The 22,952-nt window shown below is 35.9% G+C and overlaps 1 protein-coding gene across 2 annotated transcripts in view; it reads right to left on the bottom strand.

Moving 5' to 3' along the window:
• PHIP (pleckstrin homology domain interacting protein) overlaps positions 1-22,952 on the bottom strand; it is a 111,710-nt gene that overhangs the window by 41,204 nt on the left and 47,554 nt on the right. For both annotated transcript variants that reach the window (XM_062572826.1, XM_062572827.1), the window contains exons 16-20: positions 10,398-10,526; positions 5,696-5,921; positions 3,141-3,278; positions 2,127-2,310; positions 1,020-1,143 (exon numbers count right to left, since the gene is read on the bottom strand). In XM_062572826.1, the coding sequence (XP_062428810.1) occupies positions 1,020-1,143; positions 2,127-2,310; positions 3,141-3,278; positions 5,696-5,921; positions 10,398-10,526 (801 nt within the window). The remainder of the gene's footprint in view (positions 1-1,019; positions 1,144-2,126; positions 2,311-3,140; positions 3,279-5,695; positions 5,922-10,397; positions 10,527-22,952) is intronic.

The following is a 22,952-nucleotide window of genomic DNA, read 5'->3' as shown; positions in this document are numbered from 1 at the left end:
ATCTCCGTCCCTTTTTCCCCAAGGAAGCGAATAATATATGGTACAGGCATTAAATATGTTACTCTGACAAAATTAAGAATTGTAGTCTTTTTTTATACTTGTTCTTTAATTTCTTTTGCAACATATTTTTACTTATTTTTCTACCTTGGAGCACCAAAGTGATTTTTACTATTTTCAGTGGACAATTTGCAAGTATGTATTTTATTAAGTTTCACCCTTTTAATTAAAAGGTGAAACTGTCTCATCTAGAGTACCACAACAGTACTACAAAACCCAAAGCAACTCAGCTTTAGTGAGTTACTAAAACCCCCTTCTCATTTACAGCTCTAACGTTTACTTTTTTAATTACAAAGTTTTGCACATTTAGCTAGGAAAGAATAGAGAAGCAGCTGAAATGCACAGATAAACCCTAATTTCTAATTATAAATACATAAAAGTTATATGAGAATTCAATTACAAGTTTCCTTTTTAATACAATCAATTCTCCCTATGGTTTTCATCTATCCAGTCTCTCTCTTGTGAAAAACATACTAGTAGCTTTAGTAAAAAACATGGCTAACAAAACCCCATACAAAACGGCACCATTATTATGAAAGTATTGTGATAGAAAATATCTTATTCTTTATTCAAAATGAGATATGTACTTAAATGAATTGAAGTTAAAGACTATGACTTAAGTTTTAATCAAATCTTTCCAAAGAATGCTTTATGCCAAACAATAAAAAACAGTAGCAGGATGTACTGGCCAATAGTGACAGATTCCCAACAGCAATTTCCCAACAGTCTCCAATACCAGATTTACAGGGCTTCTCGCTTAAGAGCTTCTAAAAACAATCTCAGCTGTTTATTTAGAATAAAAACATCAACAGACTTCCTCATTCTGAGAAGGTAAACATATATTCCTGTGTTCCTGTTTTTTAAATTTAGAATTGAGAAGAGTAAATGTAAACTCATGTGGCCTAACATACTGAATTAAATTTTATGGTTCTTGCTATAATAAAGTACAAGTGGCTATTTACCTTAGAGAAAGTAGGTATTTTGCTGTCTCTTTGAACATGACTCATTACATGCTTTCTTTTCTCTTCTGACCGATAAACCCTTACTTCTTCTTCTCCCTTCGCTGTTCTCCATTCTTCTTGCCTACTGGAAAAAGAAAATTGAGATGTTAACTTCAAAGCAAGTACTGCAACTGAGAATGTCTCTTTCAACCATGTAATAGACGTTCAATGCTTATAATGTTCTTTGAGCAGTAGTAACTTCTCTCTTTAGAATCAGAATTTAGCTCAGAAGTTATCCTTTCTGAACACAGTAAAGTTTAAAATGGCAAATACCAAATATGTTGTGTTCAAAGGATAGTCATCTGACTTAACTATCTCCAGACCTATGATTCACAACTGGAAATCAAGATTCTGGAGAAATGGCCACACAATATCTGAAGTAAGGCTGAAAAACTCAACTGATAAGTACTTTCTAAAGCAATTTCTAAATCCAAAGGAAACTTGCATCTTTACACCGGCACAGTGACTTGAGACATCACTTATCTCTCCTTGAAAGTATTTTTTTAAAAAATTAAATATTCAAAAAAAATTGGTTACTTTCAGTTGTATTTCAGAAAGCTAGAGCAGTTCACTTTTATCAGTAAAGCAAAAAATCCCTACTTGCCACACATAGGAATGTGTTTGTCACAAAAGTTTATTACTGTAAGAAATAAAAGTACTGCAGGTTTGGAAATTTATCTCAGGCACATGCTGGATTAGGTCAATGTCCCAGCCTTCTATGAAGGCCATAAAATGTCAGAGACTAATGTGGTCAAATCACTGCAATCTTATGCTAACAGTCAGAACAAATATAAGCAGTTAGATTCTAATACATACACAGGTTATACTACACTCTCATGTGCTCTATCAGCATTTTTTAATTCATGACACTTCAATAATTCAAAGACTTTTAAATGTCATGGAAACAACAGTTGATTTTAAATTGAAACTAATTTCAAGAATTATGAGACCACAGAACAGCTAAGAACCACACAAGCTGTTCTGAAACAACATGAATTCTAAAACTGTTCAATGTAACTAAGTTTACCAAGTTAAAATCCACAGCAAATTTGGAAGACCTCTGTTTACCTGGCCAACCCAGAAGAAAGCTCAGGCACTACAACCCTTCGACTCCAAGCCACAAGGTCTCGCTCAGTGGCTATTTCACTTCTTGGTGCGTTGCTGTGCATCTGACGCACACCTTCAATTTGGCCACTACGTCGTAACCCTATATTTGGTGGCGAATGTACTTCTGAGGTAGAGCTTATAGATCCTGAAAAGTCAAACAGTCATAGCTGTAATAGATCTAAAATTCTAAATGCAAAATGAAAGAAATCTGTTACTTCAGAAGAAAGTATTAACTGAATAGAACAATTGCAATTGTCTTGTCTGCAGTTTCCAAAACTTGAACTTCTTACACATATGTGGAGCTGCAGTATGTTTAAAAATGTGTATTAAAGAAGACCTGAGACACCAATATTCTGAAGTAAAGCAAATGTTTCACTGGTTCACTGTTCTTTAAAGGTGCTTCTGAAAACGTTTACAAAAAGCCGCTACTGCAGATTCATTTTATGAAATGCTGAGCTATTTTATTGCATCTGGATATTCCTTAAACACAAAGCCAACTACCTTCAAAAAAAATGAAGTCACAACACTGGCAATCATTAGGAATCCAAGCTGTAAAATTTACAAACAAGAAGTTGAAACAGTCAAACCCATGATCCTTCAAACATCTATGATTAAAAAAAAAAAAGGAAAGAAAAAAATTCAACATGTTTCCACATCTTTCTACACACTCTAGCCAACTCTAGACTAAACAGCAGCACAGTTATTATCACTATGGGAACACAGTTGCCACAAATTCCTTTACGGGGCATACAATATCAATTACAATTTGTAATGTTAATAATTCTGAGGTTAATAATTCTCTTTTGTGAAAGACAAAAAAGATAGGAAAGTTGTATTATTTCCTATGGCTCCATACCTCCTTTCTAGTAGTTCAACAAAATGCACATATCGTGCACAGCAATACGTGATTTACATTTTACTACTGTTAAGATGTTTCAACAGGAAAACAAAACAAAAAAACAGCGAGTAGTTTACCTCTGTTTATCCGACTAGTACTACTAGTTCCTGCCTCCCCAGAACGTCTCTGATCCTGTTCTTGCTGAAGTCTTTGAATCATGCTGTCCAATGGACTAACTTCTTGATTTGCTTGTTGACTAAGAACTTGATTCAACCCTGTGAAGTAAGATACCAACAGCACATAAATGTTGATTTGAGGAGCCAAATACTACAAATTGGCGATCTAAATTTTAGCTTTGAAATACAGAAGTACAGTATATAATCACATGTTTAAGTATGGGCTAATACTAAGAGTCTTATTTTTTAAGCCAGATAACTTTTTCTTAATATTAACAGTTTAATTTCCTGCAACAGAGTGCACATACCACTCCAATAAAGGCTTAAATTTGATCAAGTATCACCAAGTCACAGAAAACTGTTGTTTGTCAGCTGAGTTAGTATAAATTGTGACAGGATAAAAACATGCCCGTGGACAAATGCATTATAAAGCACATTAGCATAAACCTCAATGAAATAAATATATAAAGTCTAATTGAAAGAAAATAGTAATATATATATACTAGGGAATAGCAAGTAGTAAAAATGTCTGATTGAGTTCCACATACGCATTATGATAATGCAGGTAAATAATGCTAATTTTCTTTGATACATAAAACAGCCATGAAACATCTTTGAATAGATCTCTTGCAGGAGATAGTTCTATTTGAAAGGATTAAAAGGTGATAATACTATTTCAGTGCAGTAAGCAAAAACCATAGCATGTAAGCATAAACAATGCAAAGCTACCTTTTTTTAGCCACTATTGCCACAAAATACTAGACAGATATGGAGAAAAAGGCAAGGATTACAGGCTGATTTGAAAACATAGTCAAATGCCTCAGTATAGAACTTGTGATGCAATAGAGTAGCACGAAATCTGTGAGGAGAAGCAAGCTGTGCACATTTGTTGAGACACAGAAGAGGGAACTTGCAGGACTTTGTAATGAGGGATGACAGTGTTTGAAGAAATAAGCTACAAAATCTATTTTCCCAGCATCATTCTGAAGAGATATCATAGTGTTAAGACTGCACTTAGCAATATGAAATGCAAGATACCACAGTAACTGTGCTATAAAATAAAGAGCTTTGATTAAGTGAGAGACAAACATCTCTTAATAGATGATGTTATGCAGAAAGACTATAAATACTTTAAAAAGTGCTCTCAGGTTTTTGATGTTAATTTAGCTGAAGCCTACTTCCCCAAAGCTTAGAATCATGGAACAAGATCTGGTACAGTCACAGATATGTTTTCTGACTGATGTGTATTAAAGTAATCAAATTTATTTGGCAAACTCATAAGCAGATATACTGTCTCTTGAAAACAAATTGAAATGTTACAGATAACCAAGGAATACTTTTAAGTAAGAAAAACCTCTACCTAAACAGAAGGAGTATTTTTCGTATTTCCAATTTGTAAAGTTTGCCTTCCTAGGTAACAGTAACTTTAAAAAAATAGTCAAATAGAAAAGAGTGGTATATATTTGAACTGTTCAATACATTCAATGGTTAAAATGAGTGTCATCTAACATAAAAACAGTAAATCAAGCATAACTAGTTAGTGTTTTTTTTTTTTTTTTAAAAAAAAGAAACTCTTATAAGAAAACAGTGAGTTTACCTCACTGTAGCACTTTTTAGTCCTTCTGACAAAAGATGATCCTTGGAACATCTTTTGTGTTCATATTCTGTTCTCTCAGGCTATCAACTGTAAGAAATTTGTAAAACAGTCTTTTGGTAAGGAACAAAGCTTCTCCTCAGCTTTCCTAGTATTTCTGACACAGTGTAGACTTAAATATGGCATATATAAGCCACTATTTACAGGCATAGCCAGTTTTCCCAGATTTTCAAGAATATCAAAATACTTAGCAATGTCTATCCTGGAAACATTTAAAGCTACTGTCACCAGCCACTGTTTGGTCATTCACACTAATGCTGAACTATACAACAAGTATCTGTACCATATTTAGGCAATTTCCAGTAGCTGTTGCCCAAAGTGTGCTCTCCACATGCATGATATGCTAGAAACAACTTTAGAGGAACACCCTAGGTTTTTGTAACCTCATCAAATCTTGAGATATTTAATTGAACCATCAAAGCTTAAGTTGAATGATTTTCTTCAGCTCAAGAAGATGAAGGTTTGGCAGGAGGTGTTAGGTGTCCTCCCACTTTTCCTTTTCTTGTAGCTGTTACCTGAAAAGGCATGGAAGATCAATCTATTTCCTAGGTTTTATGAAGTAGAAAGTCTTACCCCAGAAACATCAAATGAAAGCTCACTCAGCATCTTACATTTCAATAACAAAATGATAAGCTCCAAGCAAACTGGTATTGTAGCATCAGCTAGTACTAACTTGAGTGATGACAGTACTGTAAGTGACGTAGGCTGTCACAAGCAGTGAACGCCAAGCAACTCATAAGCCATGCAACTCTTACATGTTTTATGAACTCTTACGATCAATGATGAAGAAAAAGTCCAAAGTGAAAAGGAACGGGCAAAATATGTGGAGGTACCAGGTATATTGAACTGAAATTTTCCATACCTGAAGATGTCACTCCCATCTGAGGAATAAGCTGTTCCTCCCTGCAGTTCTCACGACCAGGAACTAGCCTTTGATATCTTGCAGGATGTGGGTTGCCATCCACATCAACCAAAAATGGAGGAGGCATAAGGTGTGGAGCCTGCTGTGTCTGTTCATCCAGGACAAAGTTGTTGGCATCACGGATAAGGGGCCGATAATCACTATGAAAGAACATCTGATCTGCTATCTGTAAACAAAGTAATTTTGTAATTTTAAAAGAACTTATAAAGAAGCATACAAAATATATCTGCCAAAAGTATTCTTTACAGTGTTACTGGTGGTCACTTTACAAAAGCAATGTTATGAGCTTATCTATTTAACTCATTTTAAAGGGGAAAATTTAACAAATCCATGTTTTCCAGTACTGACTTTCTATATTACATTATTAGGAGAATAATCAAAAGCTTGAGGGTAGGAAGCGTTTAAAGAACAGAGGAACGAGGGAACGTTATATATATTCTTACTATAGTGCTAGATATTTGAAAAAGTTTCAATAGATAAAATGTTGAATTCTTCAGATTCAAAGGTTTGTTTTTAATTTCAATCCAATCCCTCAGTTTATTTTAGGTGACTTTGCCACAGGCACTCAGGATTGAGGTTCTTCTGTCCAACCAATATATACAAAGGCTTATGCTCCACCCCCTGGCTGGCACATGCATCTCAATGTCATACAATCAGAGAAATATTGGACTACAAGGAGAAAAGAGAAAGCAGACAGCAGGTGAAATGACAGATATGCTACACATCCCAACAGTACTCACTGGAAAGCGAATCTCTTTGAGTGACAGTTTATCCAAATAGTTTAACTTTGAACAAATAAAAATAACACCACACAATCACAATTCACTGGTAGTACATGTCCAGAAAAATGGTTAAACAATTGATCAAAGGTGTAAACAGATCTCCAAATAATCTTGTTGTAGGTGTTAAATACTCGAGCATGGACACAGAAATACTTGAGTTCTGGCAGAATGCGTTCCAATTTCAGTACAGTATGCTCTATCGTAACCAATTTGTAACATAATTTTCTCTAACTTGTAATTCAGAAATCAGTAAGATGGACATGACTGTGTCATCAGACCAGACCTCAGAGTACAACACAAACACTAAGTTCCCCTGTCCTGGATAAGGGATGACCAGGAAGGAAAGATGACAATAAACATTTGTCCAATACAACATCAAAAAGAAATCTGAGGTGCGTGCATCCACATAACATGAATAAAAACATATAAGGAATCATCTGTCACAAAGGCTCTTGACTCTAAATTCAGAAAAGTAGCACCAGCAAGACAACTGGAAAGAAACACAGAGAGATGCAACAGCAAAAAGTTTACTTTTGGGATTGAAATGCCTACTCTTGCTGAGTACATATGGACAAGATCACGTCCTATGCAGTAAGAGGCTCTGACTGGAAGAAGTACTGTTGCCAGATTCTTTATTAACTTGAGAGAATGAATGAAAAAAATGGCAAGCACACTCATGAGCGCAACAATCATGTTTCATCAATGGAAACTTCATCAACGGAAACTTTGTTTCATCAAGGCCAGCTTAGTAACTTTTGCTCCTTCAGCTCAAAGAGCTGGCTCGAGATGATGAGGAAAAGTCCTCCAGGAGAACTTAAGGTTTTGCACAGAATCATAACAGTAGAGCATCTAGTACTCTCATCTACTGCAATCTTCCTATTATGTTTAAGTACTTATCACAGTGAAAAAGAAGAGGTTCCAATGGCATGACCATCCAAGCTGTTGAGTTTTGATGTCCTGTTTGGCTGTACAGTGCTCACATTACCAGGTTTTGTGAGCAAGAGGAGGATCTTGGACCCAGTGTCCTCATACCAGAAGAGTCTCTGCTGCAAGATCTGCAGGAACTTACCTATATTTACCTTTCTGTGTACTCTTTACAAGCAAATACGGAACAGAAAGTAAATAACAATCTTCCACTCCATGGGATAAGAATGGCATTTAACAGAGAATCCAGGCTCAGACCAGCTCTAAGCAGAACTCTGAAAAGCTCCTGCTGGAACCTGGGTCTCAGAGATACACTCCAGTGTAAGATCTTCTTCTCAGGCCCCAGGTCCTTCAGGATGAATTAGGGAACCGTAAATAGCCATGTTCAGTTTCTCATCTGTTCAGCAGATGATGTGAACCTGTTAAGAATACTAACAAGCAGGCCTCGCTATTCTACTTTTTTAGAGTTCAACTTTATGATAAAAACAAGAAGACAAGTGTCTTTTACATATGACATCTCAAACTTCAATTCTGTTGCTGGTGGGAAAGCTTTCAACACAGGTTTGAGCTCTAGAAGATAAGCTAGACAATTATACATTCAGAACACCCAGTTTCTCCAGATAGGCAAATCCACACAAATGCAAAGAGACTTTCCCCACTAGTGCACAGGAGCTGTCAACTTGCAACAAGGAACAGTGGCTTGGGTAGTCTAATGGCTTTGGAAGGCTCAGAGATACAGCCTGAGTTAGTTTTACTAACTAACTCACTGAAAAACTAACTGAAAACTAACTGAAAGGCGCCTTATGCTTTAGGATAAGGTACCTGTCAGGAAAGACAGGCACTCTTGACAAGTTTTCCCACCTAAGCAAGGGTGTCCTGAAACGTACATGTCCTGCTGACATTGAGCTCAACTCATCTCTGATGGAATTCAGACACTCAGAAATCTCAGCTGAGATTGGCTCAAGGTCCCCTTAACTGGATCAAAGGCCGAAGGAGTCCAAAGCAAGCAACAAATGTGTACTTCTCCATTAAGTATGTCACCCAAAAACCCTCCTACCCACAAACAAAAAATAATGCACCTCCTTCTCCTCCTCATGGTCAAGGTCAAGATCATACTGAAAATGTTTGTGAAGAAAACAATGGAGAAAGAGGGAAAGGAAGGGGGGGGGGGCAGAGGCTGGAGTGGGCAGAGCACAACACCAAGTTTCCAGCAACCATCCATTTTAGCTACATTTTTCCAGAAAGCAGGTCAGAAAGTGAAAGGATTTGGAGACAGACAACAAAGATCTATAATTTCTGAGATGAATTTTCTGAAAGCTGAAGACAGATTAAAAAAAATAGGCAAACATGTAAATCTTATTTCTTCCCATTTCTTCCATGGTCAATAATGGGAAGAATACTGTGGCACAGTTCTAGCTGGAGAGGATCATTTTAGATCAACCGATAAGCAAGAAATTTGAAACAATCTCTTCTCAAAGGCTGCACAGCAAATCCAAAGGGAATAAAGTTATATAGTTTAAAAAGTGAAAAATACTGTTTTCCTTCTTCGAACAGATCTAATCCCGCAAAAATTAATCTATCAAATGGCAGTGTAAAGGAGCTCCTGGTCTGCCACAGTAAAGACAAAAAGGTTCTTGTACCATGTCCATTCGCAACATTCCTGAACAGAGGACTATACAATTCCAAAACAATTAGAGTGAAATGGAAAACTCGAACAATCCATGGATTATGTTGAGAGAATTATTTCTATCACAGCAACGTTTAAAATCTGGAAGAGCAGAAACTCTGAAAGAGAGAAAGACCTTGAAATTCATCTTCTGATAATCCTAGTTTTCCTGGCTTGTGTTGCTTCTGTGTGTTTTCCCTTCCATTCCAAAGGAAACAAAAAGGAGGACTGATCTATCTTAATAGTTGAGGGATAGCAACAACAGTCAAGTATTGAGTACTTACAATAATCGCTGAGAAAAAGGAAAAAAAAATATCCCCAGTATTTAACACTGCTGTAACTAGCATCAAGATAAGAACTGGAAGACTTCAGACAGAAATGCAGTGGTTTACAAGACAAAGATTAAAATGTCTTTTGCTTTCTCTCCTTCAGATCCATGTGGTTTTGACATGGTGCTTTGAAGACTGGCCCAAGTTCAAAGATCCAACGCAGAAGTCAGGATCCAGACATCAGCATTTCACCAACAGTCTTCAAGCATCAGGTACCAGCAGCAAGGACCTTGTGGGCACACCCACCTAGGTACTGTACAGTTCATAAGGCACGCTCATCAACCATGGCAGGTTGGAAGAAAGAAAGAAAGAAAAATCTTTCCAGGCATGAGGGTCTGTGATAAGCCACCCAAAACTCTGAATACACAATGGTAACTATGGTATCAAGATAAAGATACAGGATTTTAATTTCACATTGCTGTGTAAGCACCATGACATCCATGCTTGTAGAACTATATAAGCAGACATAAAGCTGTGTCACTAGAACGCACAGTACCTCTAATGTAAATAACAGTCTCCCATGTTATAAAATGTTTAAACAAATATCAAGAATTAGTTTTACTACAATGTCCCCACCCTGCCTCACCTTTTGTCTTAGAACTGGAAAAATTACAGCCAAATGTGCAACTAACATCAATTTCACTTTGGTCTATGCACTTTATCCATGTGGATCACTTACTATACACCTGTAACCCCCTCGCTTCAGAGAAGAGGCAATGACTGATTTTTTGTGATTCCCATGCAAATAATAATAGCTTCATAGTATGTTTCTGTAATTTAAAGACAAAAAACACTGAGAGTCCAGTGTCAAAAACAGGAATCTGAAGCATCTCACATTAATGGCTCAAAAATACATTGAGATACATCATCTTGAAACAAAGCCCTGAAGTACACACAAATACATTCAACACAGACATTTTGATTTTCATCTTGTACTGTACCTTGTCATATTTGCTACTGGAACCAAAGCCAAAAATCAGAAGGTGACCATGAGAATCAGTACATGCAAAATGCTGTCCGTCAGGAGAGCACTTGCAGTCAAAAACTGCACCATGTCCTTGTCCTTCAATCTGAAATACATCAATATACAAAACAAATAAGTTATCAGAAATAAATTGTTTTAAATTATGATTGTCAAAACTGGTGCTGATGTTGAAATTTATACAAAAACAATACAACAGTATACTGATAGATGGAAGTTACTTTAGTACATAGTTTACTTTTTAGCCATTCACTATTCAGTGAATTTTGTGGTAATACTCATGAAAGATGCCAAATTCATAGTAGTAGAAACGGACAGACTTTATCCACAAAGCAGGCACAGTATAGGAAGTAACAATAAAAGCTTCCCCTTGAATGTCCTGCTGATAAGCCTAACCGTAGAGCTGGGTCCAGTTCAGGGCTTTAAGTCACTACATCCTTTCAATCCTCTGCCTTTCCACTAAGCTAGCTCATAAGCATTGGCTGCTGAGGTGTTCCAGAACACCTGCCCGCTGCAAAACACACTGACATAGACAACCCGCATTATACAACTTAGCAACTACCTGTTCCTGTAATTCCTATTCCTACTTTGTTGGTATGGGGAGGTTTAGATTTGTGTAGTTCTAACTCCAGCTTTTAAAGGAGAACTGCAAAGATTTTAAAAAAGGAATTTTTACCTGATACTCATTTTCTGTTTTCCAGTTCCATTAAGCCAGAACAAATGGGTTTTTGTTTTTCCCTGCAACCTGTCAATCAAGCAGAGGTGACCAATCACCACTCTGAATTTTCATGCCTTCAGCACCTCTTCAGAACGCCCCTTTCTATTCTCCCCAGTAAAGCAATTTTGCATTTTCTTTAAAGAGAGACCAAAAAAATTCTTTCCCTAACTGCGGCAGTCCTATATACTGCCAAAAAAAAAAAAAAAAAGAAAAAAAAAAAAGAAAAGAAAAGAAAAAAAAGAAAATAAAAGAGAGAGAGAAAAAAATCAGTCTGCACACAGTAACACTACGCACTTTTTTGGCACCTTCCAATAGAGGCTATTGTTTTTAATGAACTAAGCCTCAAAACTCCTGTGAGCTAGGTACTGTTTTATTTTACAGGTTAAAAGATTGAGGCAAGAAGTTTACCGGTTTTGCCCATGGTCATACAACAAATCCACATCCACACCCTTGCACACACCCCCTAATGGTAGAGGCTGCTACATCTATTCCCAGTGCTTTTAATTATTAGATAATGGTCTCTCTTACTATCGATGTTTGCCAAAAAAGTAAAGTGAGTTTCTGGACTCGCAAAAAAGGAACATAAACCAATGCAAGATTTATGCTCTATTTTGCTCCATATTATTCCAGAAGGAATGAATTTTAGTAGAAGTATCCTACAGAAGGAGATGGGAAATAAAAACAGAGCCTCAAGTGAGTGGTACTAATATCACAACAGCTAAGAATGCAGAATTAATTTAGGCTAAGTAAATGCAAGATCCAACAACTGAGGTATCGTTACACTTTGCACTGCTCTTTGTAGGTAGAAAGCTCACCTTACTAAAGGGAGACAGTTTGGGGAGGCATGAGAGAGTGAGGGGGAACTTCAGCCAAAGATTAAACTTTGCAGATGTATACTAAAATCTGGGAAAGTGTTTATATAGAAGTTTCTGATCCCCTTCCCTACCCCCAACAAAGAAAACACAAAGTATCGAGCTTCCTAACAACAAAGTCCTGCATAAATAGAATTGCACCGTCCTCCTAGAAGCTAAGATTTGAAGAATTTTTTTCGCTGTCCAAGGAAAACTAGGCATGCAGTGGGAAGAATTACTTGCTAACCACAGTAAGGAGTGGTGGTGGGGAACAATCAGATAGATGGTATCCTTAATCCTCCTCAGGGAGGAAAGGCTGGGATGGGCAATTTTCAAGAAACTCCTAGGGTTAAAGTGAAATGTTAGTTGAAGACATTCCTTTCTGATATAAAGGAAAAGAAAAGTGATCCACTCACTATTCAGCAATTAGTACAGTGTAAACAGTTTTACTTGAAACATAGTCACAAATGCTTTTGCAAAGGACAACAATCACATCTTTTAGTATCAGCCTTTAAGTCTTATGAGTCTTATGTACTAAGTACTTGGAAATACAGATCCTTAATCCTATAAGAAAAAAAAAAAATCTGTCAACACAGGAAAATAAGCTGCTAAGATGTAACTGCTATTAAAAATTAAAGAGCAAGGCCTGCTACGAGTGATATCCAGTAGAACATTTTTTCAAAAAAAAAATTTTTTTTGAATTAATAAATGGTACTGTACAGAGTAGAAACTAAAGTTTAGAATTAAACATTAACTTAATCCTTCAAATATGTGACTTTTCCAACAGCACTTTTTTTCTTTTTTTAAATCAAAGATGCAAGAACTAAATTGCATCCCAAAAAAGAAAAACTTTTTTCTGTCTGGAATTTTTCCCTGGTGAATAAAACGATACCAAGGATAAAGGGAAGAGGAGAACACTCATAAAAACAGAAAAAGCACTAGTCAATTAATAGTGGTCTCTGTAAAATAGGGATTTTGAAAGTGAATCCATTAAGATGCTACAGGTAGCAAAGGTTCTTCAACCCAAAAAGGAAAGAACCAGTGATGCCAGACAATGAGCAAGGCCTAAATCAAGGTTATCCTTAACTTCAAATCCAAGAATTTCTTTCCACTTTCTATCTTAGGATAATAGTGAGGACACAGAAAGATGCAGATACACACCAAAGGGAGGAATGCTGATGAAATAAGGGAATGAAAAGGAATGAAATGAGGGAATGAAAAGGGGAATCTATTCTCTTCCTTTCAGTTGTGATGACAGTTTTTATGTTCCCAAACAAGGGAGAACAGAGTTGTGAAACTGGCTCAAAAATATTAAGTCTTAGTTCATAGAAATAATTCGTTGCATGAAATCAGGGAAGTTATACTTAAGGAGCAAGTGACTGGGCCAATAAGCTGCCTTTTAAGGTTTTATGAATAGCATATCTAGTCTTCAAGGAATGTAAAACAAGAGAAACAAAAAATTGAATAGAATGCAGATTGCATCAAAGAGCAGAAAATATCAGAAAAACTTAGCAGACTCTCTTCGGTAAGATAACTGATTTTGTATACCAAGAAAACACAATTCATTCAACCTAGTTAGATCAAGTCATCTAATAATGGTGCCATGATACAGCACTGAAAACTTAGCTCAAAGGAAAGGGAGAGTGATTAGCAGAGAACTGTACGGTAGATAAAGTTGCTAAGGAAAAGATAACAGTCACTACAGTTACTAGCACTGAAAAGATATACAGAGCTACAAATACGTTATTAGTGAAGCCCCTCAATCCTGGCCTTTTTAGTAGCAACTGAAGGGGGAGAGGGGAAGAGAGAGAGTCCATTGATGAAACATAGATTAGGAAATCATGCATTAAAACAGATTTGGAACACAGTACAAATTATATTGTCTGAAGCAATTAAAGACCAACAGGCCAAAACAGAATAGGCCACAAGCATAGTAAAACTAATAGGAACATCTAAGATACTTACTCTAGAAAAAATAATGGAATTCAGTCTACACACAGTAACACTATGCACATCTACTGCACCTTCCAACAGAGGCCATCAGTACTGCTTTGAAAAGTTAATGAACTAATAACCTTGTGAGGAAGATACTGCTCTATCTTACAGAATGAGAGACTAAGTCAACTGTCTGGGAATAGAAAGATCACTGTATATTCATTGCAGTGAATAACACATAATGCACCAACAGAAAGAAAAATATATGAGGGAGGAGGGAGAGAATGTATGTGTGAGCAAGAGAACATGCATGCTAGACAAGCACACAATGATAAGCAAGAAGTCTTCTAAAATGATACCTGTAATTTCTGTTTCCTATGTTCAAGATAAATGATTTCTAACTGGAGCAGATACAGAGAAATTTTTTCACTGATCAAGACACTGGAAAACCCAAGAGCTCAGCCTGTTAACAGGACTGCTTTGTACACACATACAATAAAATGTTTAGTAGGAAGAGAACTATTTAACTTGAACAAATGAGTATTAATTAGGAATAACATTCCAACCTGAAAACTGAGAATCTGATTTCTAACCATCGGAAGAATGAAATGCTAGAACTTTCTGAAAATAGCAAAAAGGCAAAGATAACTAACTGTTCTTAAAACATATAAACTCTTCTATAACTGATCTAACTACATCACAGCTGCCTTAGTTAAGTCAATCTCCTGCTATTGTGAAGTTCCTTGCAAGTTTATGTTCTTATTTGCTGTAAGAAACAATCTTTGATCACCACATGCTTCAATGAGAAGCCAAAAAAAATGCCTATGGACTTTCTACAAAGTTAGGAGAGTTTATGCGATTTTGGTGTGGAAAACAACAGTTAAATTTTATTAAGACAGTGGAAAAAAACGTCAACAGGATCTCTAGGCTGCTTCTAGAACTCTTAACAAAGATCAAACATTAGAAAGAAGGCAAGAAGCAATTAAATTAAGACTGAAAAGATGACTGCAAATGTTTTTACTTTCCTAGACTTATTCAGGAATGCTGAAAGATAAACATATCCATAGAAAGACTTGACAGATTATTGTACTGGAGCCTAAAGATATATGAAAGCTATATAAAAGATATTTACAGCTTTCTTTTTGGGGGGAGGGAGGAGTGTGTGTGTGTGTGTGTGTGTGTGTGTGTGTGTGTGTAAATTTTTGTCAATAAACAAAGATTCTGCAAACTGGACTAATATTCTACTTGGACTAATAGAATATTAGAATGGCTTTTCCTCCTCAGGATCCTTCATGTAGTCTTACGTATTAGTCAAATCAGGAACTTCTCAAAAAAACCACTTCGACCAATTCAAAAATAACGCATCTAAAACCTTATTCTAAGTCATTTCGTCCTTCAAAGGTGCTCCTAGACTGCAAAACCTGACACAAAAATAAAAACAGTCTCATACAATTCCAGCAAAATAGGAAGTCTCTTCAGACTTCATGAAGGCCACAGAATAGGAAATAACTTGTTTTTAAAGCTCCAATTAAAATATTCTGTCTATATGAGCTAGTGGCATGCCTTTTCAGAGAACAGTCCAAAAGTATGACCTCCTATGACAGAAACAGTCCATGCATGGAGTATTTTGCAGAGCTATACTAGATAGAATATAATCTTCCATGTCTTTCTTCTGATAGAGACTGCAATTTTTTTTGTGCAACATTTATGCTAAAAATAATCAAAAAGTTTTCAACAAAGCTATTGAAATGGAAAAGATCTAGGGTAGGCAATTCAGGTTAACTGATTAATCAACAGTAAACAATATTGTAACTGACACGATAATACTGTTAGAGCTTCAGGTATTTGTCACCATGTGTTGAAAGTAAAAGTAGCACTAGAAGATCAGGAACCACTTCATAAAGATCAATGAAAGAGAAAGCCTTCTTTCATAAGATGAATGGTTGCTTTAATTTTCAAAAGGATGACTGGACCTAAGAAGACAGGATAAGAAAAACACTAAGACAAATAGATATAAGAAGACACAACACAGGAATCGCCTGTCATGTGACATGTCCACTCAAAAATAAAGAATGGAGTCAACAACCAGCTCTCTGAAGGAGCTGCAGCATGCAGAAAAATCTGAATTGCAATTTAGTAGACTCTGCTTGATTGACAATTTGCAGGAAGAAACCCTTTTGATTTGAATTGGTAGATGCTATAACACTGACACCAGAAATTCCTCTAAGTAAAATAAGGATAAAACAGCAATAAAACAATTAAACCATCATTAAAAGTGGAGGGTGTAGGTGTGTAGAGGAAGTTATTCAAATACATGAAAAACAACCAATCTCCATAATGAAATACATTACTAGAGATAGTTCTATCACCTCCAAGGCGGTTCCCAATTTCTCTCACTGACATATGAAAATAAACGTGGGAAAAGGGCAGAGAGCAGAGAGCCCCGGGAAAGGAAGAGGGAAAACAATGCATCCAGAAAGTCTGATTCTTCTGTGGACTTTCCATTAACCTCAAGTGGGGTCAGAATTCTACCCCATACAATTTCAGTAATCAAAATAATTCTTATGAAATGCTTCACTTGACCTTTATTTGGTCAAATTTTGTATACAACAATTTCACTTACTGCTTATTTTAAAATAGACATACAACACATCCACAGTTCACAAAGCTAAGAAAATGTTTCTTTTTAAATTTTTCAGAAGATGCTAGATTTAAAAATTATTTTTAAATAAAAAATTTAGGAAAATGTGGAAGTTTGAAAAAAGGACCAGGCAATAAAATTACCATGTCTTATAAAAGTAATTAAGGACCCACTTTGAAAGAAATGCATTGAACTTTGAGTAGCACCAGACAAGTTTATATTAATTAGATACCAGCTAGCTGCAGACTTGGGAACCAAACAGGCATTAGCTTCAGCAGTCTAGATTTTTCGGTTTTAAGCTTTTTGTTTTTAAGTGGTCTGAACTTTCAAGCTTAACATTAACATGCAGATTAATCTTTGATTTCAATTTAAAATATTAATCTGCATTAACTGGTTCACACAGATTAATATCTGGCTAGGAAAAGGCATATATTCACCACAGTAATTTCACAGAGTGAATGTAAAGCAAAACTAATAAAAATGCATTCATCTTACTCAAACTTTCTCATATGATGGATGGTAGTATTTTCGTAGATTTAAAAATAAGTTTAACATCTTGAATACAACTACTGCTTTGTTGCATTATACGTCACTCATTTCCTAATTTTGTGCCTGCATTTCTGTAAAGTATGACTTGTTTCATTAAGATATCATTTGGAATAGCAGCAGCACTTACAGAGCTTTGTAACTGTAATTACTATGTAACCAGAAGACAGTGGCTTTGCAGGGTAGGTTAACATCTGCCTCTTGATTCTACTACTTCAAGTGCTTTCCAAGGCAATTAAATTAAATAAAGCAATTTAAGAGTGTGCCTTCATAACAAGTCTATCAATTTTTTGTTTTCTTACTTCAAGACTTCTCATTCAAGAAGCAACGTGAAGAAGAAAACTAAGGACCATTTTTTTTCTTTACCACACTACAGTCCTAACAGGTTCAATCTAAATTTCCAAACTGGCCAAGAAATCAAAAGACCTAAAAATATGCTTGTGAATACTCACAAACGATTTTTTTATGAAACATTATATACTTCACTGTATAAAGAGTTAGAACAGTCTAATAAAAGCTACTGCAGAAGACTGTGATGTAAACAGCTTTTAAGCAGCAGTGCATCTTGGAAAGATCATTCCAATACACCCTTTCTTCTATCTAAACTTTTCTAGTGGGGAATACTAGAAATTCAGTCACATTCTAAACTTCTGAGTGCAATAAGGAAAATGCTGGAATATTTTTCTTTAAAGTATCTTCTACTGAAATAAAACTTTTCCTCTTCACACCTACAGCTTCAGAAATACCCAGACATAACCACTAGAGTCCCTATTCAAAATTGTATCTAAGATTTTGTTTAAACGATCTCCTTCATATGAGCTTCATATGTCTGACATGGATGAAAAGACTAGAAAGGAAATTTTAAATCAATTAATAATGGATTTGAAAGTAACAATACATAGTCTTTTCCCTAAATATTACAATTGGGAAAAGTATATATTAAATGAGTTTGCCTGAACATTGCACAAAGATGCTTTTGTATTTTCCCTTTTTTCAGAATATTTTCTCTTTAATTTGTAAAAATGAAAACAAACAAGAAAGAATCTTTCTAAAGTATAGTGCTCTCTCTCTCTCTTTTTTTTTCTCTATTTCAGGTAACCAATACTGTCCCATAAAATTTGAGACCTTAGTAGAGAAGCTAACCCCAGTAGTGATAATCTTTTGGTTAACTTAGTAAGACAGTATAAAACATTTAATGCTATGCAAAAGAAGTCATAATCTGAACAAATCTGTTGTTACAAAATTGGCAGATTGTCAATGCTTTTAACTCTGAAGCAGCAAATGAAGGCTTTTTTCTTTCTTTCTTTCAAAGACAGCTACGTCTGCAGCACCTTCCTAACTCCAGCCAAGTATATAAGCAAAGAATTAATCTCTAAACTGGAGCTCATGCTTTTATGTACTGCATGTTCAATGGGTTATATTTAACTTCTTTGTAAAGCTTTTCAATACCAGGAATTTAAGATTTTCCATTTCCCTCTAATGTACTTTTTAATAGACAAAAATTACATTTAAGTTTTGATGTGATAATATAATGTAAAGTCAGTGTAAATTTCATCTTGCCAAAAAGGTGCATAATCATTTAAATAAGGTTCCAATATGATGTCCTTTAATCTCTGAATTCCAATCCATTCCACTCTATTTTTGTCCCTAGTTTTAAGCCATGTCACAGATTTTCTTTTTTTTTTAAAAGTACAAGTTTAACTTTATGCAGTTAAATCCAGACTTTATGCTAAAATCTGGAATAATTTACTTCTGTGCTGACAAATTCAGATGAAGTAGCACAAAATAAAATACTACTAAACTGGTATTAAAGGTGCAACTATGAAAACAATAACTTGTTAGAAAATTGATACTTTTCAATTTAGTTGCTTACATCAAATTTATTTTAATGTATTGCTTTTAATACAGATAGAAGAAACCATCTAGCTAAACCTGTGAATATGCTGTTTTAACATTTTGTAAAATAAACACAAAGTGCTTAAGTCCTTACTTAAAAAAAAAAAGAGAGAGAGCAAGAGAGAGAATCATATTTACCATCTAGGCTTCACCATTTAATTCTAATTGACAAGTATATTGGTAAGAACACATGCAAAGCACCGAACTAAGTAACAAATATTTTACATGAAAGTTTTAAGGTCTTAAATATGAGCAAAAGAAAACAGGTAGGATTTTGTTATGGAGATTTAGATTAAAATATGTCTGAGTTAAAACACAAATAAATAAATAAAACTGCCAACATCACTACTAATCTTTTTTTTTTTTTTCCAGGAAAGTTGAAAACCATTAACCTCACCCTACCATAGAAACTACACCTATCAAAGATGTTGTGGTCATTCTGAGTCTTAAATGAAAAATCACACTTACATACAGGTTCACAATTATTCAAAACAAGTAAGAACTGTGAGTGTAGCCTAAATCTTTTCCAACAAAGATGCAACAGGCAGGTCAACCTTCCTTAGGCTTTGGAATTTAAAGCTCTTTTCTGCTGCAGTCTCCATAGAGCAGGACAGAGGGCACGGGAACAACAAAACTGTAAGAAACTATTCACCGTTCTTCAAGTATCAACCTGGTTTCCAGTGCAAGCAACTCAATGACAGAAAGGTGAACAATCATGTATTTCAGGGAAACCTCAAAGTATTTCTTTCCTGAATGTAACAGAGTTAATTGCCATGTTAAAAGAGGCTAGGAAAGGGCATAGGCATGGTGTGTTTTCTTTTTCCCCCTCTTCCTCCTTGAAAAGAATCAGTAAGTTGCTTCACATCACTAGTTTACAGAGCTCAAGCTGTAGTGCATATCTGAAATATGCTCATGGTACTGTATATAGGATCTGATGAAAAATGCTTTGGCATTTAGAAAGAGACTCATCAGCAAATTCATAATAGCTGGAGATACCTAGTGTGACCTTTAGCCCTTCAACAAGTCAGAATAAAGCCAAAAAAGGCAGGAGAATTTCTAAGTATTCAGCTTTGTCAATTTAATTTAAACAAGACTGTAAAAAACATTCTTCTCTACCAGCATTTCAAAGCAATCTTCACAACACGATGAACAGATTATGGCCACCTTTGCACTGAATTTAAAGCGGGTTCCAGAAGCATTATCCACCTGGAACACGCTGTAAAGAGCACTGTAATAACATGACAACACTCAGAATGACTGTTTTAAAGATAAGGTAGTTTAACAATAATCAGTCCAAGTGAAGCCTTCAAAAGCATCAGGAGGAAAATGTTAGTATTGCAAGCAAAAGTCTGACCTTAACAGATGTTTAGGCATACAGGAGGCCCTTGAGGAATGCAAGTAATGTCAGACATAGGAAAGCTATTACAAAGCCTAGCTCACTTAAAGATTCACTTTGCAATAAGAGCCAACCCAGTAAGGCAGAACAGAAACATGTAGTCATGAAAGATTTTTGGTTGGTTGGTTTTGTTAGTTTGTGCTGGAAATCTGTCAATTGGGAGAACCATTTTTGTTTAAAGGTATCACTACTTCCAGCAGATTAATTTCTTCATTACACAAAGATTCCTTCAGTTTCATGAGGCTAGTCAGCATGACTTCATCAATAACACACAAGTCTTCAGGTACAGTAATTGCAATGCCTAGTTACAGTATTTCACTGAATCTGGTAACAGATCCAGGCAAAGCAACTATATCCAAAGACAGTGCAAACATTAAACATTCCATGGCAGCAAGGACTGTAAAAATCCCTGCTCTCTTCTCCTCCAATCTTTTGTTCTCACTACCGTACTACAGTTATACTTTCAACAGCATACTTTCAAATAACTGCAGTTATATGTTCCTGCAACTGTTCATGAAGCTGTGCCATAAACCAGATTATGCAAGAAAAGATGAGAGAGAGAACAAAGCTACAGGTCCTTCCATATGCACCCAGAAATCTTTTAGAAAGATTTTGTCTTTATACTTCTCCTGGGCAGCAAGTTCATGGGACAAGAGCTGTTAGCTTTACTGTAGGAGAAGCCCACACACTCTTAAGGCTCTAGACAGGCTCTGCCTTAGCAAGCAGTTAGAAGCAGCAGACCTCAACCCTGTTACGTATTGCTTAAAGGAAAACACAGGAGTCAAAGGAAAACCAAGAGCAGCACTGTAACACAAAGACATTTGGGTCCAGATTCAAAGATCACCATACCTCATATCCAGAGTGCAACACCAACAAAAGCTCACCAAACAAAATCTTTGCGTCTACCTAACCTTATCAGATACCTCTTTTTTGATCTGGAATATCCTTAATTCCCTGTGGGGTTCTTTTGTTTCCCCCTGCCCTCATATGTACTCAAAACTGAGATAGTTTTACTCAAAGACTACAGGAATTATAAGCATTAAGTGAAGCTGCAGTATACATCATCTGAGGATCTTGTGTTATGAATGAATCTTAACATTCTTCATAAACCAATAGTTTTAGGTCTATTTAAAAAATAACTTAGTGAGAACACTTGAAGGAAGAGATACTGTCACGACAGTAAGTGTTGCATAGCTTTTGTACCATGGCCTAATAAAGCTCTAATCCTGCAAATTTAAGAATCTGCCTGAAGCCTGAAGGGTACAAATGCCATTTCTACCACTTTATAATTTACCTATAACATGACTTCTACACCCAGGAATATGAGTCTAAGACAAGTAACTAAACCAACCAGCTAGCATGCTTCTCCACAGTGGCATAACTTCAAGAGAAAGGAAAATATGCAGTCTAGAAATTTATAGTTAAAGGTACCCTCCTGGGTAAGTGACAGATGTTGAATTCAACACCTTACCTTGTGAAGAGAGAAAAAAATGTCTTTCATTTACCAGCTAAATAGCTTAACAAATAGGTAATCACAAAAGATGGGTGCCATTGCCATCTGCTCCTGCGGTCCCCTTTTAGGACAGCAGTGCTCAGTTCTTAGAAAGACACCTAAGCACAGAAGGGATCCTGAGTATACCCAGGTGTCTCAGTGCAACTTTGAATAAGCAGCAGCATTTCAAGTACACCTCTACGTACAGTGTTGCCCAGTGGCTCTCACTAGATAGCTCAGCATTCAGCATAATTTTCTCCTGGATCATCTACTGAGACAGATTCATCTAAGGTTTGGGGGAATACTGCACTCCACTTTGGGACTGAAGAACCTAAATGCAGATGCTGCAACAGTCAAGTCCTTCAGTGAATTTGGGCTCTGGGTTTAAAACCTTATGGTTACGGTAGCCACAGCTTAAACCTTTACAAGGTTTGTGCTGGCCTTCTGTGGTAAAAATATTATCTAGCAAATCACTACAGGTTCTGAAACAGTTATCTGCAACAATCACTAAAGGTTTATTACCCTTGCATTTTCAGTAAGTCTGCTAAATGCTTATTCATATTGAGGAAATAAAGTCCATGAAATTGCTTTAACATTTCAGCAAAGCCACAACCTCAATGCTTTTTGGGGAAAATGAATGTCAAAAATATATCCTTATAAAAATATATATCCTTACTCTTCTATCTCACAGAGAACCTACTTTTCATTAGCAGTTGTATTACGTCAGGACTGCCAGAGATAGTACACTGGCCACAAAACCTGTAGATGCACATCCAACTTAAAACTAGCCCAGGACTGGATTTCCTGCACTTGAAAACCGTCTTTTTTAAAAAGCTTCAGCTCTGTCTTAATGATTTTACAGCAAATCTTAAGAAAAAGAAAAACACAGAAAATGTTTTGCAGGATCACTACACTCTTCTATTGGCATCTATCTGCCATCTACCCATCAAGGCACAAATGAACCCAGATTTCCTCCCTTTAAGTTATATACAAAACAAAACGCATATTTGGTTACTGCTGCTCTGCAGTTTCACATTCA

The sequence above is a fragment of the Rhea pennata genome, chromosome 3 (assembly GCF_028389875.1).
Source record: "Rhea pennata isolate bPtePen1 chromosome 3, bPtePen1.pri, whole genome shotgun sequence".
Lineage (NCBI taxonomy): Eukaryota > Metazoa > Chordata > Aves > Rheiformes > Rheidae > Rhea > Rhea pennata.
This window is presented reverse-complemented; position numbering and strand designations above follow the sequence as displayed.